The 21,658-nt window shown below is 37.8% G+C and overlaps 3 protein-coding genes across 8 annotated transcripts in view; all 3 read right to left on the bottom strand.

The window, feature by feature from the left end:
- Nucleotides 1–2,806: 2,806 nt before the first annotated feature.
- On the bottom strand, nucleotides 2,807–8,239 carry tra2b (transformer 2 beta homolog). The gene is made up of 8 exons (XM_044375673.1): nucleotides 8,054–8,239; nucleotides 5,791–5,930; nucleotides 5,525–5,684; nucleotides 4,715–4,903; nucleotides 4,289–4,404; nucleotides 4,069–4,188; nucleotides 3,748–3,818; nucleotides 2,807–3,579 (listed from the first exon to the last, which is right to left on the bottom strand). The coding sequence occupies exons 1-8, from the start codon at nucleotides 8,084–8,086 to the stop codon at nucleotides 3,569–3,571; spliced, it is 840 nt and encodes a 279-aa protein (XP_044231608.1). The 5' UTR covers nucleotides 8,087–8,239; the 3' UTR covers nucleotides 2,807–3,568.
- Nucleotides 8,240–9,997: 1,758 nt separating this feature from the next.
- senp2 (SUMO specific peptidase 2) lies at nucleotides 9,998–17,770 on the bottom strand. 2 transcript variants are annotated; one of them, XM_044375628.1, is made up of 17 exons: nucleotides 17,440–17,770; nucleotides 15,767–15,828; nucleotides 15,546–15,658; nucleotides 15,063–15,129; nucleotides 14,832–14,913; nucleotides 14,553–14,724; nucleotides 14,120–14,226; nucleotides 13,922–14,004; nucleotides 13,539–13,587; nucleotides 13,389–13,461; nucleotides 13,120–13,275; nucleotides 12,890–13,021; nucleotides 11,893–12,138; nucleotides 11,507–11,586; nucleotides 11,311–11,395; nucleotides 11,120–11,215; nucleotides 9,998–11,016 (listed from the first exon to the last, which is right to left on the bottom strand). In XM_044375628.1, the coding sequence occupies exons 1-17, from the start codon at nucleotides 17,610–17,612 to the stop codon at nucleotides 10,954–10,956; spliced, it is 1,839 nt and encodes a 612-aa protein (XP_044231563.1). In that variant the 5' UTR covers nucleotides 17,613–17,770; the 3' UTR covers nucleotides 9,998–10,953. The 2 variants fall into 2 exon arrangements, with proteins under 2 accessions (XP_044231563.1, XP_044231564.1); XM_044375629.1 differs by having other exon boundaries at nucleotides 13,120–13,272.
- Nucleotides 17,771–18,606: 836 nt separating this feature from the next.
- pcnt (pericentrin) overlaps nucleotides 18,607–21,658 on the bottom strand; it is a 38,338-nt gene continuing 35,286 nt past the window's right edge. For 4 of the 5 annotated variants that reach the window (XM_044373968.1, XM_044373970.1, XM_044373969.1 and 1 more), the window contains 2 exons: nucleotides 20,835–20,990; nucleotides 18,607–19,079 (listed from right to left, as the gene is read on the bottom strand). In XM_044373968.1, coding sequence (XP_044229903.1) covers nucleotides 19,036–19,079; nucleotides 20,835–20,990 — 200 coding nt within the window. In that variant the 3' untranslated portion in view covers nucleotides 18,607–19,035. The remainder of the gene's footprint in view (nucleotides 19,080–20,834; nucleotides 20,991–21,658) is intronic. The other variant, XM_044373972.1, reaches the window with a different exon arrangement.

The following is a 21,658-nucleotide window of genomic DNA, read 5'->3' as shown; positions in this document are numbered from 1 at the left end:
GTGGCATTAAATTAAATATTTACGGTTAAAAAAAGCTTTTACGATAATAAATAAATAAACCAATAATAAGTATTTACGGTATTTTTAAAATTAAAAAAAAAATAAATTAAGTATTATCATATAGTATACAGTAAAAAAAAGGATTTACGGTTTTTAAAAATTAAATATTTACGGTTAAAAAAGTATTTACTGTTTTAAAAAAAAAAGGAATCAGCATCGAGGACCTACCAGTGAGTATGTCTCAAGCCTGCAAAAGGCTGTGGCGGCCTTGGACAGCACCAGACATTGAGGTAATGAGTTCATACTGTGGGTCATACTGCATAAAGTCACTTGTTATGAAAAAAAAGCAAAGAAAAGACTGAAGGGCAACAGTGAAATGAACACTGAGAAATACACTGCATGAACTTTGTTGGACTTGTACTGTAAACCAAAGGAACGGGTAAAAGACTAAAGTAATTGAGGCCGAAACTTTAGTTCTGTTACACTTGGTGATGGATGTATTATTATAAGAGCTCTTATAATACATCCATGGTACAAGATGGGAGCAGAAAACACTGTGTAGCGATTATTAAGCTAAAGTAATATTTTTGCATTTTGCAGAAAATCTTAATTAAATGTGTACTACCAGGCTGAGCCAGTGATTTCATTTTGTGCACCACTAACTTACACATACAGTTAGTATTCTCCAAGATCTTTCTTTAAGAAATCTGATTTTAATATTTTTTTTATTATTGTCACACATGTTGTACGTGACACTTTCTATAAGTAAAGTGACGGGAAAATAAATAAGTAAATAAAGTATTTAGAGTCTGATTAGACAGATGTTGACCAGTGACTTATCCAAACCAGTTCAACAGAGGACTTGATTTCAGGGACATGAATCCTGGCAAATTACTATGAAACATAATTCGTACATTATCCCATTTTACCCAAAGCTAAAGAAATGTATTTTCAAATTAATTAATGATATATTTCCCTCTAGCGAAAGATTCAGTTCTGAAAGTTAATGCTGAGCATGTGGATGTAATCTGTGGACTGGTTATTAAAGAAAAACGAGAAAATCTGCTGATTAACAAATTTCTCATAATGACAAAATAGTATATCCACAAAGTCAAATTAATGGAAACACCATCCATTTCTAATGTTTTATACAATGAGTTTCGACTGTATTGCAAATCCCTGTAGTGTATGAATTTAAAAATCTGCAAAAGAGCTGCTGAAATGTTTATAAGTTTACAATTTAAGGGTGCAGTGTGAAGAATTTAGTGGCATCTAGCAGCCACTAAATCTTAGTGGCTGCTAGATGCCAAAAGTTCCCTTTTGACTTTGAAAGCAGCAGCTGGCAAACTGTCATCAAAAGGTTCATGTTTTAGCTGTTGTTGAGTTTGTCCTGTAGTCATGGACACTTTGTAAAACTTTGTAACTCTTATTACTTTTTGATTTGTTTAGTTTTGTTTATAATTACTGACAACAAAACTTGACAGCAAACGTCAGTATTGGCATGAAAAGTGTTTTTGTTTTGTAGTGTAATGTGCTCTTACACTGCATTGATGCTGTCACGTTTTGCTATTTTTCTGTTAACACTTAGAAAAAAAAACAGTTTAAGATCCCCTCCATGCATATTCTCAGACATAAAAATACTCCACTTTGAATAATAATCTATGCCTGATATGGTTTTTCCACAAGGAAAGTCCAATTACCTCATTTTAATCCTTAAAAGGACATCTACAAGCCTATTTCTCATTCCTTGAAAAATCCAGAATCTATAAATATGGAAATATTTTCATTTCTTAAAGGACAAGTTTACAATTTTTTTAACACGTCTGTCTTAAAACAATAAGTAGGTGCCAAAATCAACAACGAAATAGGTTTTTCTTGCATAATAATTTCTTCTGTTCATACTGACCATTAGAGGATCCTTTCATAATGCACTTACAATGTAACTGATGGGGAAAAAACACATCTTCCTTGTAAATTTTTCCACAAAATGACTGTGCGGACACACGGCCCCCTCCATCACTTACAATGAAAGAGTGTTTAAAGGGGATCTTTTAATAGCCAGTATGAACAGGAACCTCTTTCAGTGTTCATATGGACACCTGACTGTTGTTTTAAGACACACTTGAAAAGATGTCTCCTAATTCACTGTAAAGTCCATTCTCGGTGTTGGTGCACTGGATGCTTTAAGTTTCCACATCACACTTGTCTAAGTTGTACACTGGACCACGATTGGCTTGCAATCTAGTTGTGATGTTACGAATCATGCATGTAGGCACATGTGTTAACCTCAGAGCACAGAGAAACTTTCCCCCTTCAGCAGATGAATGTGAAAACAGCCTTCTAGTGTTCAACTCAGCACAGTGAAGCTCAAACTTCACAGTAACAATAAGTAAAACACATTTTTAAGTGGAGTCTTTCACTTTCAACTGAAACCAAAACATACAGTAACACTCTCATATAGTTGTTGTGAGAAAGCAAGCTGTCCCATGGAACATAAATTCAGAATTAGAGTACATGACTATCATTTTACCTCTATATATCTGACTCCCAGAATATTTTCTCCACTCCACATCGGTTTAGTGTATGATGAATTTCATTATTATATAAACCTCACTGAGTTTTGCAAATGTTCTGTTCTGTGAAGGATTTTAATCAACAAAGTGAAATCTGAGACGACACAAGTTCTTTACAGGGCTACATCATGGAAGATCACTTTCATTTGGAATAAGATGTATTGACGAAATCCGATAAGTAATATTTTTTTATTTGTGTCAAGTAAAACAAAACAAAACAAAACAAAACAAACTCATGTCAAAACAAATGTTTAATGGGCACTCCTGCAACCATCCAGCACCATTACTCAACAGCAGAAAACATAACCAAGAACAAGTCAATTTTTATTGCTTATATACACAACCGGGGGAAAAAAAAGAAAGAAAAAACAAAAAGTACTTTCCACCAAGAAGACAAAATTAAAAGAAACATGGTATTTAAAACATATCCAAGAGCAAACTAAGATCTTGACAGTTTCAGAGACCAGCTACATACAAACAGGAAAAAGAGAAACTGTAATACAACTGTCACAGAAAAACCTGCTTATATATAAACACCAGTCTGTCGAGCCAAGGACACACTAGCCAGCCCTTCGATTAATTACCGTCGCCAAACAGGTTATATTTTCATTCATGCTTGTCACAATATGCAAAAAAACTACTTCACAGATTTCAATTAAGCGAGGTGAAAAGTTAGGGCTCGAGCCAATGGAGAAGTCATCAGTTCTAGATACAGATCTGGAGAATTGTCAATCTCCACCGAAACAATTATCATGATTTTTTTTCCTACAAATTTAGTGACGATTAACTCGCCGCTAAAGTTTTAATCATGCCGTTTCAAAAAAAATCTGCGTAAACAATATTTATTCCATTAAAGCAAATTTAAAGAATTGTGAGACCTTGGAGGAGGTATGCATGTGGACTGCTTTCTGATTGTATAATAATCTGGTGAAAACATAAAAAGAAACAAGCATCCAAACAATAACACTGAATCTGTCGTCGACTCTTTTTGCTGCTCAGTAGTGACCTGTGAAAAAAAAAAAAAAAAAAAAAAAAAGACATGATGAGAGATTAAGTTTGTATTTGTGTATAATCTAAACTGTTCAAGTGACAACGTATACATTTCATTCAAACTGTGATTAAGTTCATATTGTAATCCCTGCTGAGGTGTGTTAAAAACATGGGTTAAACATACGTGGCGAGTATGACCGTGATCGGGATCGAGAGCGGTACCCTCTGCTGTAGTAAGGAGATGGAGATCTGCGTCTGTAGGGCGAAAAACAGAAACAATACACTTCACTTAAAGCCTTCAGAATTACACACGGTTATCAGTTGACCGTCCATCTTTAATTTCAGTCATATTTACTTTTGCTCTTCAAAAAAAGTATAGTATTCTTACATGTTTACTAAATTAATTGTAATCTGTAGAAAACGTTTTCCTGAAAGTAATAGTTGCAGTTCTATTTAATGGTCATGGTCAAGTGAGATACAGGAACACAGGAAAAAAATGACTCACCTGTATGATCGGTACTCTCGGTCCTCATAGCGATCATAATCGCGATCATAACCTCTTTCGTAACCTCTGTCGTAGCCCCTGTCGTAGTCCCTCGAGACACGCCGCGATGAACCGCCGCCACTGGAAATACACGCAGAATTAAGTTTAGCGACATCTCAGATGATACCGTAAGCCTGCTGCTTCTGAAAAAAAAATATCCGCCTGGTTAAGAAACACTCACTATGTGGGTCGTCCCATGTAGATTCCAGGAGTCGGGGTATGGGCTCGTTTGGTAATAGAGAAATCCACTCGAATCCTGCGTCCATCCAGCTCCATCCCATTAGCACGCTCCTTGGCCTGAAAGTGACACAGTCTGTTATCTAATAAGAAGATGACATAACTTGCATGTTCATCCTTCGCTTTGATGTTGATGTATTACAAAGACTTCAAACAAATATCCCTTATATACAGTAGACACATGCAAGACGCGGGTCTACTTAACAGGACGAATAGTGGTTATCACTGTTAGCTGAGACTCCAGTCTGGACTGTAGTTACACACACACTTCACCAATGAACCATATAATTTCTACACAAACGTTCGCTCTCATTCACACAATATGTTCGTCAAAAAAATAAAACTCTTGTCGCCTTCTTATCCTCTTTACCTCCTTGGAGTCCTCATAGTTTTCAAAGTAGACAAAAGCAAAGCCTCTTGAGCGGCGCGACTGCTGGTCATACACTATGTTGACGTCACTCAAAGGGCCGTATTTAGAGAAGACCTCCCTCAGATCCCTCTCAGTGGTGTACAGACTCAGACCAAATACACCCAGGCAGGTGTTGGGGTCTGGGTTGGCCTGTGAGAGTCAAAGAGGAGGAAGAGTGTGAGAAGTAAGCAGGAAAAGAAAAAGAAAGAAAGATGCAGTGCACACATAGATCTTTCTTGTAAATAAGCAACAGACAGGAGGTGTGTAATACAAGCAAAATCTGTGAAATGTAAAAAAACCCCCAACAAACCAGGCGATTCATGAATACATGCACATTATTGTTTTTTCTTTTAATTGGATGCATGTGTAAAAACTGTGCAGCTTTTAGGGTCTGTATGGTGGGGTGTAACAGCTGAAACAGCAGCAACTAAGGTGCAATTATGTTATAAATCAATTGATAATTATAAAATTCAGTCACACAGCAAACTTAAGACCTTTTCAATGTTTTGCCGGGTTAGAACAAAATGTTGCATTTGTTGTTTTAAAACAGGGAATTTGTAAAAAACAAACAAACAAACAGAATGCTTTTATTCATGATCTTCAAATCACCACAAGTTTTTTTAAATCGAAAAACTGAGCACCAATAGTATGCCTGTGATATTTTTTAGACCAAATACTTTGAGGGACGTCTACTCCTTAACGTCTAAATTCACAAACCTTAAGGCTCATTGGAAACCCCCAAACCAAGCATGTAGAAGAAGCATTACGTACCCTGTTGCCAATGTGTCTGCGGCGGTTCGACATGGGGGAACGGCTGTGGCTCCTACGCCGGCGGTACTCCCAGCTACGAGATCGGCTCCTGGAGCGGCGTCGGTGGGAGCGGGAACGGGAGCGTGAGTAGTGCCTGCGTGAGCTTCGATGGGAACGGGACCTGTGGAGACACACTATATCATGAAACCAACTCTGAATCTGTAATTTACTTTCATCATGCTACAGCTTTAAAAATGTTTACATTCATATTTCACAACCAACTTTACCTGGATTTGGATTTGGACCTGGATCGAGAACGAGATCTGGACCTGGAACGGCGGGAGCCATCTTTGGAGCGTGCTGGTGAGCGGCTGGTGGATTTCACCGAGCCCCGAGGGGATGCGCTCCTCGAGCCAGGCCGCGAGTCCTGGACAGACCAGACACTGAGTTCAAATCTGCTCCGCAGGTAAGTTTGTGCCAAATAACAAGAATAAAAAGGGCCAGGAGGTGAATGCGTTCACCCTCTACATTCCCCTTTCAGAAGGAATTCACATTTAGGAATTTAGCAGGTTTGAAAGAAAATATTTAGGAATTTTCTTATATAAAAAAGGTCATACATAGCAAAAAAAAAATAATTAAAGTAGAATTTAATTTAGCTCAAATACAGATTGAACAATAAATCTAAAAGGTGTAGAGGGATTGACCTGATGTATCTGATACAGAGAGGAAAAAAAAAAAAAAATCAAGCATGCTTTAGAGAAAGAAACAGGATGAAATAGAGTAATAACATAGCAGGCTGTTAGGAAATTACTCATACCCTGGTCAACTTCTGATCTTAACTTCATAACTTCTTTAACTTCATTACTTCAAAACAACCCTTCATTTCTTCTTTCTTCTGTTTGACATTACGACTTCCTTCTCCTCCTCTTCCCCAATTTATCATCTGCCATTACAACTCTAGTAGTGGGGACAGATCTTGATTGCTTCTTTTCAGCATCCAATACATTAGCATGCATCAACACCATCAGCTTCAAACATTAACAACTTCACATCTGAAACGTCTTCCGCCTTTTTCTTTCTTCCAACCTCAACCTTAACAAAGAACAAACAAGGGTGATAAGGCATGTTGGTTTCTGTGAAAACCAAAAAAGGTACAAAAGAAAAACAACAGCAAAAAACCAGGAAAACATAGCTGAACATTAGCAGAATATATGTTTTATATGTTAGCATGATGTGGTCTTTATTGGTCCTGAACTAGGATATAGCATTAAACGAAAGGTTCACAATTTTTAAAGTCTGTCCTAAAATAATAGTCAAGTGCGCAAACAAACATTGAAAAAGTTTTTCTGGCCATAACCATTCGCCCTGTTCATACACCATTAGAAGATCCTCCATAATGCACTTACAATGTGAGCGATGGGGCCTCCTTCTGTGCAAAAATGAATTTAAAAGTGTATCTGAAGCTAATATAAAGCTTCATCTGTCTGAATTAGTCAAATCAAGTCTATCTCTTAAATTTTCTTTCAATGTCACAGTCTTTTTAGTGCCACAGTCCCTCTTTTTGTTACTATACTTCCACTGCAGCTCAACAGGAAACACAAAGAATAAATTTGATGCTAAAAAGACTGTGAATGTGGCAGACATCCACCTAATATGACTAAGTCAGACTGCTGAAGCCTAATATAAGTTTAAACCTTTAAATACATTTTTGCACAAAATGACTGTAGACACACTGTGGATTTTGCCCCCCCCAATCGCTTACATTGAAAGCACATTTGAAGGGGATCTTTTAACAACCAGTATGAACAGAAGGAATAATCATTCCTCCTGCGAGGAAAACCTCTTTCAGTATTCATATGGGCACGTGACTGTTGTTTTAAGACACACTTGAAAAACTGCGAACCTATCCTTTAACGCTACCGATACAAACGTTGAAGGTAAATATCGACTAGTAGTCAATATTTCAACAGGTAGCGTTAACGCTAAGTGCCAATTTAGCGGTAAAATGAAAGTAGCATGGCACGGCGGCGGCCACATCTCCCGGGCACTAGTTCGTGTCTATAGGGTAACCCTGAATTTGCTCTCGCGACATTTACGCATGTTGTTTAACATTATTCAATTTGATTATGTTTTATTATTAGACTGCGCTGTGGTTAATATTTGGTTAGGTTTAGGCTCAACAGAACACTTAATTAGCGTTAATGATAGACAATGGTTAAGATTTAAAGTCATTCTCGCGATATCTTCCGCAAACCTAGGGTTACCATGTAGACACAACCCAGCTGCTGTGCTTTGAAGGCCGCAGGCTTTATCTAACAGCTAGCGTTAACATTCAAAACATTCACGATGTAACATCTACTGAGTCTTCTCATTACTCACACAAAAAACTGCGATTAATCTTACGTAAAACATACTGCTTTCATCTCTGAGGACAAACTTGTGACCACTACCAGACCTGCAAACGAAACTAACAGCTAAGCTAGCGAGCTAACGTTAGTTAGCTTAACGTCTTTTCAAACGCTATTTTCTTTGCAGCTAATCACAACTCACCTGCTCCCTGAAATCTTTCTCGGTGTCGCTCATTTTAATGTAACTAGACAGCAAATACGTTTAAAAAATACGTGGTAAACTGGCTCTAACGACGGGTTTACCGCAAAGCAAACCGGATCGATCTAAACTGGTGTTATCGATGAAAACGTTTTGCAGCTAAAAAAGAAGTCGTTGTCCTTTTCCGGTTCGATCTTTCAGAGTAAAAGCGTCGTTTCAAAATAACTCGTAAACATGGAATAAAACCTTTATTTTGACAGAAAAGCAGATGTGTAAACTTCAAATAAACTGTGTAAAAATAATTAAGAGTAAATAATAACAATATTAATCGATTTATTGAATATTCCTCTCTACATTTTAAGCAAGAAGGGTCATGCATTATTTTATTGTTACTGCACATTCTAATGTTAAAGTCTCAATATAAACAGTTAAAAGTTATAACATGAAACTAACCAGTGGTGGAAAGTACTGTACTTAAGTACAATTTTGAGATACTTGTACTTTACTTGAGTATTTCCTTTTGATTGCTACTTTACATGTCCACTCCACTACATTTCAGAGGGAAATACTGTACTTCCTACTCCACTACATTTATTTGACAGCTTTAATTACTTTTCAGATGAAGATTTGACACAATGGATAATGTACCAAACTTTTAAAATACAGCATATTGTTAAAGATGAAACCAGTGGTTTCCAACCTTTTTGGCTTTTGATGTCTTACAATAAGCATTGTGTAGTCGGGGTCACATTTCAGATGTCTTTGAGTTGTTAACACCTCCACTAAATAGTGATTTTTCATGGTTTCATTTCAGTAAATGTTCAAATGATCCAATATTTCACCAAAAATCAAAAATTACAGAAAAAGTAAAAAAACTGAAAACAGATTTGTGTATCAGAACTTTGTTTTTTCTTCTTTCCTGTCCCATTAATTATCTCACAGCCCCTCAGATTTATCTGGTGACCTTTTGGAGCAGCTCGACCCCTATGTTGGGAACCACTGGACTAAACTAGTTAACTGCATATATAGTTGAAACTATCTCCACCTCCAGCAGCTACAACAGTAACATGTTGCTTACACACTGATGTTTCAGTATTAATAATCTTTTACCTTTTAACATTGACCATAAAGGGCATCTTGTGTGGCTTTGCTATGTTCTTCTATGTATAACATATCTATTATATACAAGAATACTGTATGTAATATGAATACATACTTACCTGCTGTGCAACACAAAGAAGCACCTTACAGTACAGGTTTATAGTTGGTCCATATTGCCTCATGACTCTTCATGATTCTCATGGATTCATTAATTGAATTTGCCAACTTTCTGCAGAGCTATGAAAGCACCTGAGAGTCCACTTTTAGTCAAAATGTCAGTTTTACTTCATGGTGAGCTTTGAGGATCTACCATTGTTGTTAAACTTGGGTATATGTAAGCCTTTTGCTACAATGCAGGCTTTTAGGAGTTCTTAAATATATAATTTAGTGTCAATGAAAAGGATGAAAGGCTGTTGTTGAGCGTAATATACAGCATATACACAAACACTAGTTATATTATGGGGTTTTTTTTAAACATCTGATGACCATTCTGATCACATCTGACTAAATGACCAAACCAAAACCAGAGTTGATTTTTAGTTATAGCTCTCTAATTTGCATGATGATCCATTGATGTAGTGGACTACCAAAGAGGGTCTAAATGCTGCAAGTAACAGCAAAACTTTAAGAGAGATGTCACATCATTGCAGTTGTAAAGTGTGGCATACTGTAAATAATCAGGACAAATGTATCAGAAGTGAGCCAAAAAGAAATAATATGCACTGATGCATCTTGAAAAATGTTAGTTGCCTTTAGCATTATTGGAGGTAAATATAATGTCATCATCCAGCTCTAGACAAACCCCTCTAGTAGCTCTGCATGAGTCATTTATGTATGTGTATAAAATTCAAATTTAGAAAATGAATACTTTATTACAGGAAACAAAAAAAAAAAAAAATCACATTTTAAAGCATGAACTCAAACATGCGTGTGTGTACAGTAGTTTTCTATGCAGTATGCTATAAGTAAGTGTAGTAGCCCTAAGTAGCCTCAGTACGCTCATGAAGAAGATTCACAGAACTAACAGCGACTTGTGTAACATACGGGAGAAACAACTATTAATACTCCACTCATAACACTATACACCACACATACACACTCCCAAAACACTTTCTCATTCAGTCAAGTCATAAATAATAGCAAATCAAACATATTACAAGCGCTCAACTGTGCATTTTTTTTTGTCCGGAAAAGGTCTGGAGAGGAGGTATTTTATCTTTCATTGTCTATATTTAGAGATTGATAGTGTTCCAGTTAGTTGCTGTCCACTCTTGTTGATCATAACTGGGAGGGATGCAGCCAAATTAAATAAATAAAAAAAGGAGTCAGCAAATTCTGGGGCAAGCTCCTCAGAACTGACTTGTAGTTTTGTGCGGCTAAGGAATTTTGCCAAATTAGACAAAAAGTTGAGCTCAGTGTCAGAGGGCTGAAGGCACTTCAGGCAGTACTGCAAACTAACAATCCAAAGTCAATAAAAAAAAAAAAAAAAAAGCCATTCAGTCAGTAGTGCCAAAGCTTGTGTAATACATACACTTCTTACATCCCAATAAAGTCTCCAATTACAACTCAGAGATTACAAAATGTTAATGCGTCCCCGGCAGGTACAGGGATATAATCAAATCTTAAGACTCGTGTTTGATTTCTTCAGACTGCGTTACGTTTCAGTCAGTAAAGTTCACGTCTTTGGCCCATCCTTTTTATTAATCTTCCTCGCTGTGTCGTTACTTGTACACAGACGTTGCTCCCGTTGAGAAAGTCTCTGTTGTTAGGCGTGTAACTAACAGGAGATTGTTTTCGATTCTCTATAGCAGCTTCTGATTGAGAATTTCCCAGATCATTAACTTCCGGAAGAGAGGCATGTGGCACTGTAGAGAAAGAGGGACATTTATTTTAGTGTTTATATATAAAAAAAAAAAACTGTAAAAAAAAAAAAAAAACACAAAAATGAGGTGAACATACAGTATGTACCTGTTTGAAGGTGAGTGGCCTTCCTTTTGCAATATAGTCTGCATATTTACAGGCAAAAACACCACAGTCGCTGCCGTTTTTCTGCTGTGGAATCTCCTGTAAGGGATGCACAGTGTACAGCACGTTAATCTCAAAGTGCAAATAAAAATATTTAATGAAAGTGGTGCATCGTTCATCCCAGATTGACTTACAGCGGCCCGCATGCTACCAAGAGTCCATTTGCCACTGTCGAGCTCTCTGCCTTTCTTTGCTTTGTGCTCCTCCTTAAGGTAGAGTCTGGAAAACATAACAAAGTCACTTTTATTTATGCAAAATTACAACATATTGTATAGAAAACCATTCAAAATGATCAGATATCTGAAGCTGAAGAGCTCGATGAGGACTCACAGTAAAAGACTACAGATGTCATCATGTCTCTGGCCCATCGAGTCATATGACTTCACCGTCTTTGATTTAAAATCTATTACCTGGAAAGAGAGAGTGAGACGGCAAAAAGTAAAAATGTTTATCACCTATTGGAGTATTCATCCTAGCTGACGTTTTATTTTTTTTTTACAACACTAAATACTGGATGTAATTAAGATTTTTTGACACCAATCAACAGCAAAACATTTCTACATTTTCCACATTTCTACCTAAATTAAATATCAAAACAGTTTGATCTTTGTCAAGTTTTTATAGACACTGCGTGACAAGAATCACCCACTTAGGGAGGGGATATGACATGGGAAGAAATGATAAATATGGACACTGTTCTCAGCGTTCTGACTCACAGCCAATGCCCAGTGGACGCCCAGATGCAGAGGGACAAGAATAAGATCATAGAGGAAGAGGTCGACAGCCTTGGTCCAGCGCTTCACAGCGGCGTGTCCTCCAGCTTGCGCGCCTCCTCCACCTCCTCCTCCTCCTCCTCCACCCCGCAGCTTGGGGAAGAAGAAGGTGCTGAACGAGTAGACTCTTAATCCCGCTGCTTGGTTGGAGCACCGCTCCATGATCAGGGAAAGGTAGAAGTTCATCACCTGGATGTGTTTAAAAGTAAACATGGGTCACACATTCACAATAATCACTTAGCATCACCTCTGACAATCCTGCATTATCTCTGTAGTGCAACTGCAAGAAAGGCTAATTTTTGTTAACTTTGTCTTTCAGTGAGAAAACAGAAATAATTTGATTAATAATTAGACTTAAGGGGATAATACTTGCTCCAAAAAGCATCAACTCTTTGCATATATGCCACTGATATATTGTACATGGTAATATACTGGTCCCTCAGTTTCCAGTAACACAGTAATGTATGAACAGATTTATGCTCACATGGTACTGAACATCACAGTTCTGTCAACAACATTTTTGCTGCGATAATTCGAGAAACGAGGTCATGCAACAAACTTTTGTTTCCATAGCAACCGGGTGCAGTAGCTGCTACTGTTGGCAAACACTCACACCTCACAAACAGTACATAAACAATTTGATGGTTGCGTTATGAACAGGATATTAGAAAAGCTGCATCTTCTCTGGTTTTTGCTGAAATCTATCTGTTTTGAGGGAAGCTTGAAGTCACAAGCTAGATTTAACACCTGCAGCATAATCGTTATCAGTGTTTGCTGTTGACATTTTCTTGAAGTCCATCTTGTTGTTGACCACATACAGTATGTCCCTGAGTATGTACAAAGTTTAATCTAATAAAAAAATAAAATTACTTTTTAAAAAAAATGTAAAAAATCAACATAACAGATATAATTTTCTCCAAATCGTTTTACTACACCATACCTCATCGTTGAGCCATCCACCTTCCTGTAGTGTGGCCAGGTCTCTCTGTGTGATACGTAGTTTGAAAGCGGCACTTAAAACAAGGTTGGGATCACTCTGAGCCAGAGCACCGCTCACCTCCGCTGCCATATCCTACACAGACAAAAAACACATTCAATAACATAAACTGTATTCATGCCTCCTTCGACACAGTAAGAATACATGTAACTCCCTGAAAGTTTGAGTCTCACCTTGGTGAGTCGAGGTATGTCCTCATCACTGTGTCTTATGTGGGTGGTGTGTGCAGAATGTGTGTCAGGCAGGCTGACGGCAGAAGTCTCTCTGTCCACTAGATTGAGGCGAGTAGCAACTTCTGTAGAAAGGTCCAAGTCTGCTGTCGGTTTCTGCTGCAAGACAGGTTGACATAACAGGAATCATACATTTACTTTTCCATCTATATTTATAATGTAATGAGTGCTTTGACCTGTCAGGAGAGAGCAAGAAAAAAAAAAAAAACTACCTTTGCACATCTCACATGCTGTGTGTCCTCAAAGGTTCCACTGAATGTCTTACTGAGAGTCAAACCAGCCCGCCTGGAGAACAAACATTCAGATGTTATAATAGATAATAATAGAAACAATCAGAACCAGAATAATCAGAATATACCAACCTGTCCTTGGGTGCAGATGCATTTCTCCATGTAAACACACTTGGGGCAGCTGTGCAACAGAGACAAATATCAGTGCGACATCCTCAACAACAGATTCATTGGAGCTTGTTTACTGCATTATTGAGTATGTTTATCTCATATTATTATATATATTAACTTTGAATAAACTGACTCGGTGTTGTGAGAAAAGGGATCTGTTAATTCACGGAATAGCTTTATTATAGCTTTAGCTATAAAAAAATAGCCCCACAATCAAGTGGGAGGCAACTACAACTTAATGACATAAAACCATCTCTTAAAACACCCAAAAGGTGTTAAAAAAAACAAACAAACAACTCCATCAGTTTTCTTGGAGGTGAATAAGAATTATAGAGGTGTCTTACCTGTGTATCCTGTCTTCCTGGGCACTGATTCAAAAGCTTTTCCTGAAGCAGTCGCTTTGTGTTCACTCTGTGACAGCGACTCACTGGGATCAAAAAAAAAAGAAAAGGATCTCAGAGGACTGATCAGCTCATTTCCAGTTTATGTTGTTCAATTGATTTTCAAAAAATATCTTCACACGTATAACAGGTTGTACTCACTCTTGTGGTTTCGTTTGGTTGAAAGGTAGGGGTTGGCTTTTGCTGTACTTCTCCGTCACCATCTCCAGCAAACGCCTGTAGTGCTCCTTATTGTTCTGCTTTATGGCCTAGAGGATAAAACCCAAAACACATGATAACGGACGCAGCCATGAGGTGCAGAGCTTTAAAGAATCATTAGAAAGAAATGAGCTAATAGCTAATGCTAATTTTTTATTGTGATTTTTTCATTTTCAGCGAGTCTAGTTTTCTGCTGCTTAAGCTGTTGTGTAATTTCACTTAGAAGATGAAGAACACTTCATAATTCAGCTTAATAAATTGAGTATAGTTTTACATAAAATGCTGTTCTAAATGCATCAAATTACACAAATTATATAGAATTAGAAAGAGCATTTGTATGACTACATTCATCAAGCCAAATGATTGTGTATTTTACCTCTTCCACAGTAAGACTGGGCTTGTAGCAGCGGTTGTGTCCAAAGACATTGCAGGTGGGGTCAGGGTTTGGGGTTCCTACCCTCAGAGGCCTGGAGGGCAGCAGCTGGAGGGAGCCTCTCCTCTCCCTGTCTTTCCCCCTGTCAGGGAGCCCTGCAGACAGCGCTGTCCCACTGTATTCAAAGAAATAACGACCATTACAAAGGGAGCATTGTCAAAAGACACTACACAGAAAAACTGAGTGAAGTGAGTGAATGAAGGACGCTATCCGATTACTTGCCTGTATTTCCTCATTAGAGGAGGTGAGGAGCTCTGAAAGGGATTCTTACCGCCCCTTTCATTTACTCCACCCACTGGTTTATCTGTGGAAGAAGAACAAAATCAACAGAACGACAAGCAAGGATTAGGACGATAACACCACAACGTACACAGCAGAGCGTATGAATGACACAAAGGGACATTAAAATGAGTCAGCAGGTCATTCTGTGCAATAATAGCCGCTCTTACTTACCCATTCTCCACTCAGTGCTGTTCAGCCATGAGGTGTGGAGCTCATCTATTCCCATCAGAGTGACGGGCTGCGTCAACAGAGGAAATGTAAGTTATTCAAAAGGTAAAAATAAAAATCGTAAGTCAGAGCATCAAGCTAAACTTACGGTAACACTGAGCTCAGTTTTAAATGCAAATACAGTAAAATTGTCACATTAACTGTTAATATCCTGTATCCAGACACATTCACATTTTGTCTTAATCCACTTAATTTGCATTACAGTTCACATCTGGTATCAGATTTTGCTTCCCCATTCACATTTGAGCAAGTCTGACCAAATAAAATACAACTAATACAACTATATTTGGTATCTTGCGTCACAAATAGCCTTTAAAAACTTGTCTAGGTTGTTTGACATATAGGCTAATCAACACGTTCAGCATCTCTTTTCATAGGTTAGTTTTAGTATATAGTATATGTGTCTGATAAAGTTGGAGCACAAACCTGTGTCTCTTCATATTGTCTGTGCTTCTCACAGCTGGTCGTCAACGGATTCCGCAGCCTGAGCAGACTTGCTACCCCGGCCACAGTCTTCTTCACAAAACTTATTACTACATCTGACACACAAGAGAGCACATATAAACATCATTGTTATATTCATTTGTGGGAGATTTTTTGGAATTACAAAAAAAAAAAAAAATCAAGATTTTTTTGGGTAAATGGACCTCGTCTGCGTCTTTTCACCTCCACCTGTTCACTCTGGCCAACACTGTCTGCAACATCAACACTGTAACAGAAAAACAAGATTTGAGATAAATTACAAACAGTAGAAAATGTCACAGTATTCTTGACTCGATGCCGTAATAACAACAATGAGATGCTACGTTTGGTTTATGGTTAATTTGCCAGTTTATTAGGTACAACTGGTTAAAACTAGCACGGTCGAATACAACAGCACTGCAACAAATCCCATGTTCATGAAGGTAATAATACACAGTTTTTGTTGATATTGTACATAATTGATTTAACTACAAGGTCATTTTGGAGGCTGTAATTTCTAATGTTGTTGAACCATTTGGTACTATACTCAGAGGTGTTACTAATATTTAGTCTACCCTCACCGATATGAATAGGGTGCACAACATATTGCAAAAACACCGCTTGGTATAAAATCAAAACAAATCAACAGCACCACAAACTACAGCCTCCAAAATGGTCATAAAGTTGAATCAAGATAAACTTCATTGATTCCACAGCAGATCAGATGCATTTCCAGATGAATAGATGAGAGATAAGTACTGTTGTGTTAGTTTTAGCTTGGTGTACCTAATAACCTGACATCATCATACATGTTATTTGGGTGAGCCAACTATTGATGCCTTCAAACAACATATAAACAAACTGGTGTTAAAAGACGGGTTCTCAATTTTTCAAGTCTTGTCTTATAACAGTCAGGGGCCCAAATGAACATTGAAATAGGTTTTTCTTGCTGTAATCATTCCTCCTGTTCATACTGGCCATTAGAGGATCTCTTCATAATGCATGTACAATATAAGTGATGGGGCCTCCTTCTGTGCAAAAATGTGTTTAAAAGTTTATCTGAAGCTAATATGAAGCTTCAGTCGTCCAAATGAGCCAAATAAAGCAGCTATCTTTCAACATTAAAGTCTTTTTAGTGCCAAAGTCTCTCTTTTTGTTACTATACTTCCACCACAGCTTAACAGGATACACTGTCCGGGGAAACACAAAGAGGGAAATTTATGCTTAAAAAGACTGTAAATGTGTCAGATATCTACTTGATATGACTAACTCAGACTGTTGAAGCCTCATTTAATCTTCAGATAAACTTTTAAATGAATTTTTTGCACAAAATAACTGTGTGGACACATTGTGGATTTTGTCCCCCATCACTTACATTGAAAGCACATTTAAAGGGACCTTTTAACCAGTAGCCTTCTAGCCAGTATGAACAAGAGGGATGATTACAGCGAGGAAAACCTCTGTCAGTGTTCATATGGGCACCTGACTGTTGTTTTAAGACAGGTTTGCAAAAATGTGAACCTATCCTTTAATTCAAAATACAGATGATAAGTGTGGACTTTATATTTTAAGTTGAGCTCAGGAGATTTAAGCAACTGATTGAAGTGCAGCCTATGTGATAAGATGAAAATGAAAGCAGCCTGTGCCAATATTAAGATAATAACAACAATGAACGATACTTAATATACAGTAAGATCTCCACTTTATTTTAACTAACTAGTGTTAAGGTTAGGTCGATTGTTGAGAGACTTAACGTTATAATCACCAACCTCCTTGAAGACACCCATTGATTCCCTGGTTACCAATAGTAACACCTACGTATATAATTAAAACATAGCAGTTATCCTCAAACACCAACCTCTGGTAGTTACGTTTAGCCGGTCTGCCGTTAGTCTCCTGCCGCTGTGTCCTCGCCTCAGGTGTCGTGGGTCTCCCCTCGCTAACGTTACCTTTCCCGGGCCACTCGGTGGGGTTTTGCCCCGTTACGGGCTCAAACAGCGAGGATATTCCGTCAACTATCCATCCATACATCCCAGACAAATACGAGAAAATTGTAACGAGGTCTTCTACGCGGGCCAGGACGATTTCACCGCAGAGACGGTGTCAGACGACGATCTACGACACACAGCCTGCCGTTATCCTAGCTTAGCGTTAGCACACACTGACTGCGTTGCTGGCCAATTTTTTTCCTAGGATGGCGATGTTATGACCCGCCCTACTCTGGCTCTAATTGGCTAGTACTCGTTACCTTCGTTGGTTGGGTTGGTTATGAGGAATGAGATTGGCTAGAATTAGGGTAAGAATATCAAGGTAAGCCAATCAGAAGCAGAGTAGGGCGGGTCATGACGTCGCCATCCTAGGAAACAAAATACCGCGCGCTGCTGACATCTTAAGGATGTGCGTCATTTAGTGTTGATGTTTCACGAGATGCGAACGTTTTGTTCATCTGTGTAGAACGGAATGGGCGGAGTTCTAAAGTACAACCGAGTGGAAACAAGAGACGGGAACCCGACTACAAGCGGTGTCTGTGGACTGACGAAACGAACCAACCCTGGCGAGAAGCTAAAGACCGTCAGCGGCAGGTTAGAGTATCATTGGCTGAGACTGAGCTGCTCAGACATCAATTCTGTTACATAATCGTGGTCAACATCCCACTTACTACAGGTCACTTACTACAGTGACCGATTTAAATAGACAAATACTGGGAACCGGATTGTAAATTTTCATGACATTCATGAGGCGTTAAAGGAAATTTGAAATTAGAAAAGCATGCTGATAACAACGGTGTACTTTATGATTGTCCGTTTTTCTGCTCAAATACAGTCTATTCCTCTTATTTTATTGTAACTGTTAACAGAGCATTGTTTACTCTGTATAAAAAAGTTAAATAAAAAGCATAAGACAATCTCATATGTATCTCAAATATCTCATATGGATTTCTTGAAAAACATACATCATGCAAAAATTATAGACACAATACATTTGTCAATTCTAATCTATGATAAAACAAACCCAGTCTGTTTTGTAATCACACATGTAAAATATTTATTAGCTTTATGGTAGAAACACAAATAATACAAAAACACCTTTATGCAACAATGCACAAACTAGCTATGTTGATTTCCAGTATAAAACCAGAGCACATTTGGACACATGTACAATGAACATCAGTCCTATTTACATAGCAAATAAAAAGAGTATAAAATATTAGTAGAAAAATAACAAACAGCACTATTTAAAACGATGAAAGACATTTGTTCTCAATAGTGGCCTTCACAACGCTGAGGTACAGAGAATAGAAAAATTACAATAGAAAATCTTAAAAAATAATTTACGTACTTATAAAAAAATCACATGTCATTAAAAATTTGACACATATGTGATATTCCTTTCTACATATTTCTACATGGGTGTAAGGCCATAGACGATATGCAGACAGGAGACATTCATAGTTTCAGTGGTCGGACTTTTTCGGGTCGGGCTGGAGGACAGATGAACCTGAGAAGACACAAAGATACAAACAAAAAATGCACAATATTAGAAAAGGAAACATAATCTTAATCCTCAGACTTTAGTAGCATACATAAACAGCAACCAAGCTATAGTACAGTTAACAAACTACTGGTTCTGTCCTGTTTGTTATTTATTTGAGTAAACAGATGACAAAAGACAACATCCAACTGGCTGCTCTCAGAAGTTTAGTCAACAGTTTATATTAAAGCAACTCTGCATTTGTTAAAAAAACAACTACAGTTTGAATTAAAACTTTTAATAAATGTGCAAGCAAACAACAGGGTTCAGTAGTCAAAGGGGGTGATATTTTTTTTAGAGCTGCAACCATTACTTGATTAGTTGCCAACAATTAATATTAATCACCAACTATTTTGATAAAATAAATAGAAAATGTTCCAGCTTCTCCGTTGTGAATATTTTCTGGTTTCTTTAGTCCTCTATGATAATAAAATTAATATCTCTGGGTTGTGGACTGTTGGTCGGAACAAAACAAGACATCTGAACATGTCACCTTGGGCTTTAAGAAACAGTGATCCACGACCAAACTACTAATCAATTAATCGAGAAAATAATTGACAGGTTAATCAGTATTTGTTGAAGCCCTAATATTTTTTTCATAAGTAGGCAGTGCATAAAGCAGTGCAACCTGTTTAGTGTTAGACAACAATGTTAAAGAAAACTGGAATATCTTAATTAGCCCGGGGCTGCAATCAACGATTACTTTCATTATTGATGATGAATAATCGGTTGATTGTTTACTCTATAAAACATCAGAGAACGCTGAAAATGGCCATCATATTATCACAAAGAACAAGGCGATGAATTCAATCTATTATAATGAAGAAACCAAGAAAAGCAGCAAATTCACATATTTGAGAACCCAGAGCCATTAAATGTTTGGCGTTTTTGCTTGAAAAAAAATTACTTAATTGATTATCAAAATAGCTGCCAATTCATTTTCTTTCAATCAGATTAATCAGCTCACTCTACTTTGAGTGAATATCTGCCACTATTTCTTGGCTACCAAAAACCTAAAACATTCACTCCAGTGAGTTAACACATCAGTAAATGCTGCACAGACATGTAAGCAGAACCTCCAACTTCAACATTAAATATTCAGTTCTGTAAAAACACAACATGAGAAAACGTCCTGTAATGAGAGACAGACAGTCTCTCATTACAGGACAGACAGTCCATCATCAGCAGGTCTGTAACACTCTGCTGTTTGAGAGTAAATGTCCTGCAGGTTTCTGTTGCTGTCTGACAGTTAATTATACTTTTTAACAAGTCAGTCCACTTTTTACAAATTATGTACGTCTACTTCACAGTACGGCCAACAATTTACGAGAGCAAACCATATTATTTTAGATTTCTGAGTGCCCATCATCTCTACAACCACTGGTTTAAGTTCATAGCTGTCTGTATGAAACAAGCTAGAGATATGTAATCAGTGAATGAGCTGAGATAGAGCTGTTGGCTAATTAGGTATAATTAGGTCATCTACAGCATGTTTTTTTTTTGTTTTTTAAAGCCAGGAAATGGTTACATGTGTTAAAAATGTGTTAAACATGAATTTAAGGGAATGACTCTCTAACTATACGATGGTCAGAAACCTGCAGGATATGTACCAACGAGACCAGTGAGTGTTATCACCTCTGATCTGACTGCTGACAAGTCAGTACCCATCCTGGGAGGTGCACTGTGCTGGAGGTGGAGTGAGTATGTTACACTCACACTCACCTGGACCATACAGGTAAACGGGAGACAAGCAGCTCAGGTACAGCCACGTCCTATTCTCCTGCAGCCAGCGCTGCCGATAGCCAATCATATCAGGGGAACAGGCTGCCTGTATCTTCCTTTCCTCTTTTGGGGGTGGGACTAAATGAGTCTTGCTTACTAGGTTGGGAGATGATAGAGTACACAGGTTTTGTGGATTTTGGCAACATGCGGATTTGCTCACACGGTCCAAGGAAGTGTTGAGAAATGTACACAGAAAATTTCTAAAAGGTTACAGATTAATGGGAAAATCACTTCCTGGAAAACAAGTGACCAACTTAGAAGACTTGTCTCTAATGCTGGGATCAGACTACACAATATGTTTGACTTTGAGATAGTCATTGTGTCAGACTAGGTAATCAAAGAGTCATCAATTCTTGCTGCGACTTGGCCAAGCTTGCAGTCTTTAACAACTTGTGCAAAGGTGATTGTTAATGTGTCAAGGACTGACTTCACTATTCCGCCTGACAGCACAAACCAACTAATGTTTATGTACATGAACACAGTTTTATGAATGAAAGTGAATCTGCAATCATTTACAGGCACTTGGCTTCCTGCCCAGTCAGTAGAGAAAGATTGAGAGAGTGTTTTTTGCAGCTTACATATGTGTGCAGACAGAGGATGGTAGTAAAAGACATTATTCCTCGCACTGCTGTGTTTACAGAAAACTGGTCTATGCTCCTCTGGGCCAATGTCACGGAGCATGTTGTAGAAGTTTGTAAACTAGAAGAGACAAGGCAAAAGGTGTCGAGAAGGTGTCGCAGATGCTGCCTCGGTTGTCTTCCGCT

The sequence above is a fragment of the Thunnus albacares genome, chromosome 15 (assembly GCF_914725855.1).
Source record: "Thunnus albacares chromosome 15, fThuAlb1.1, whole genome shotgun sequence".
In the NCBI taxonomy this organism is placed as follows: Eukaryota; Metazoa; Chordata; class Actinopteri; order Scombriformes; family Scombridae; genus Thunnus; species Thunnus albacares.
The sequence above is the reverse complement of the archived record's forward strand: the minus strand, read 5'-3'. Positions and strand labels throughout refer to the sequence as shown.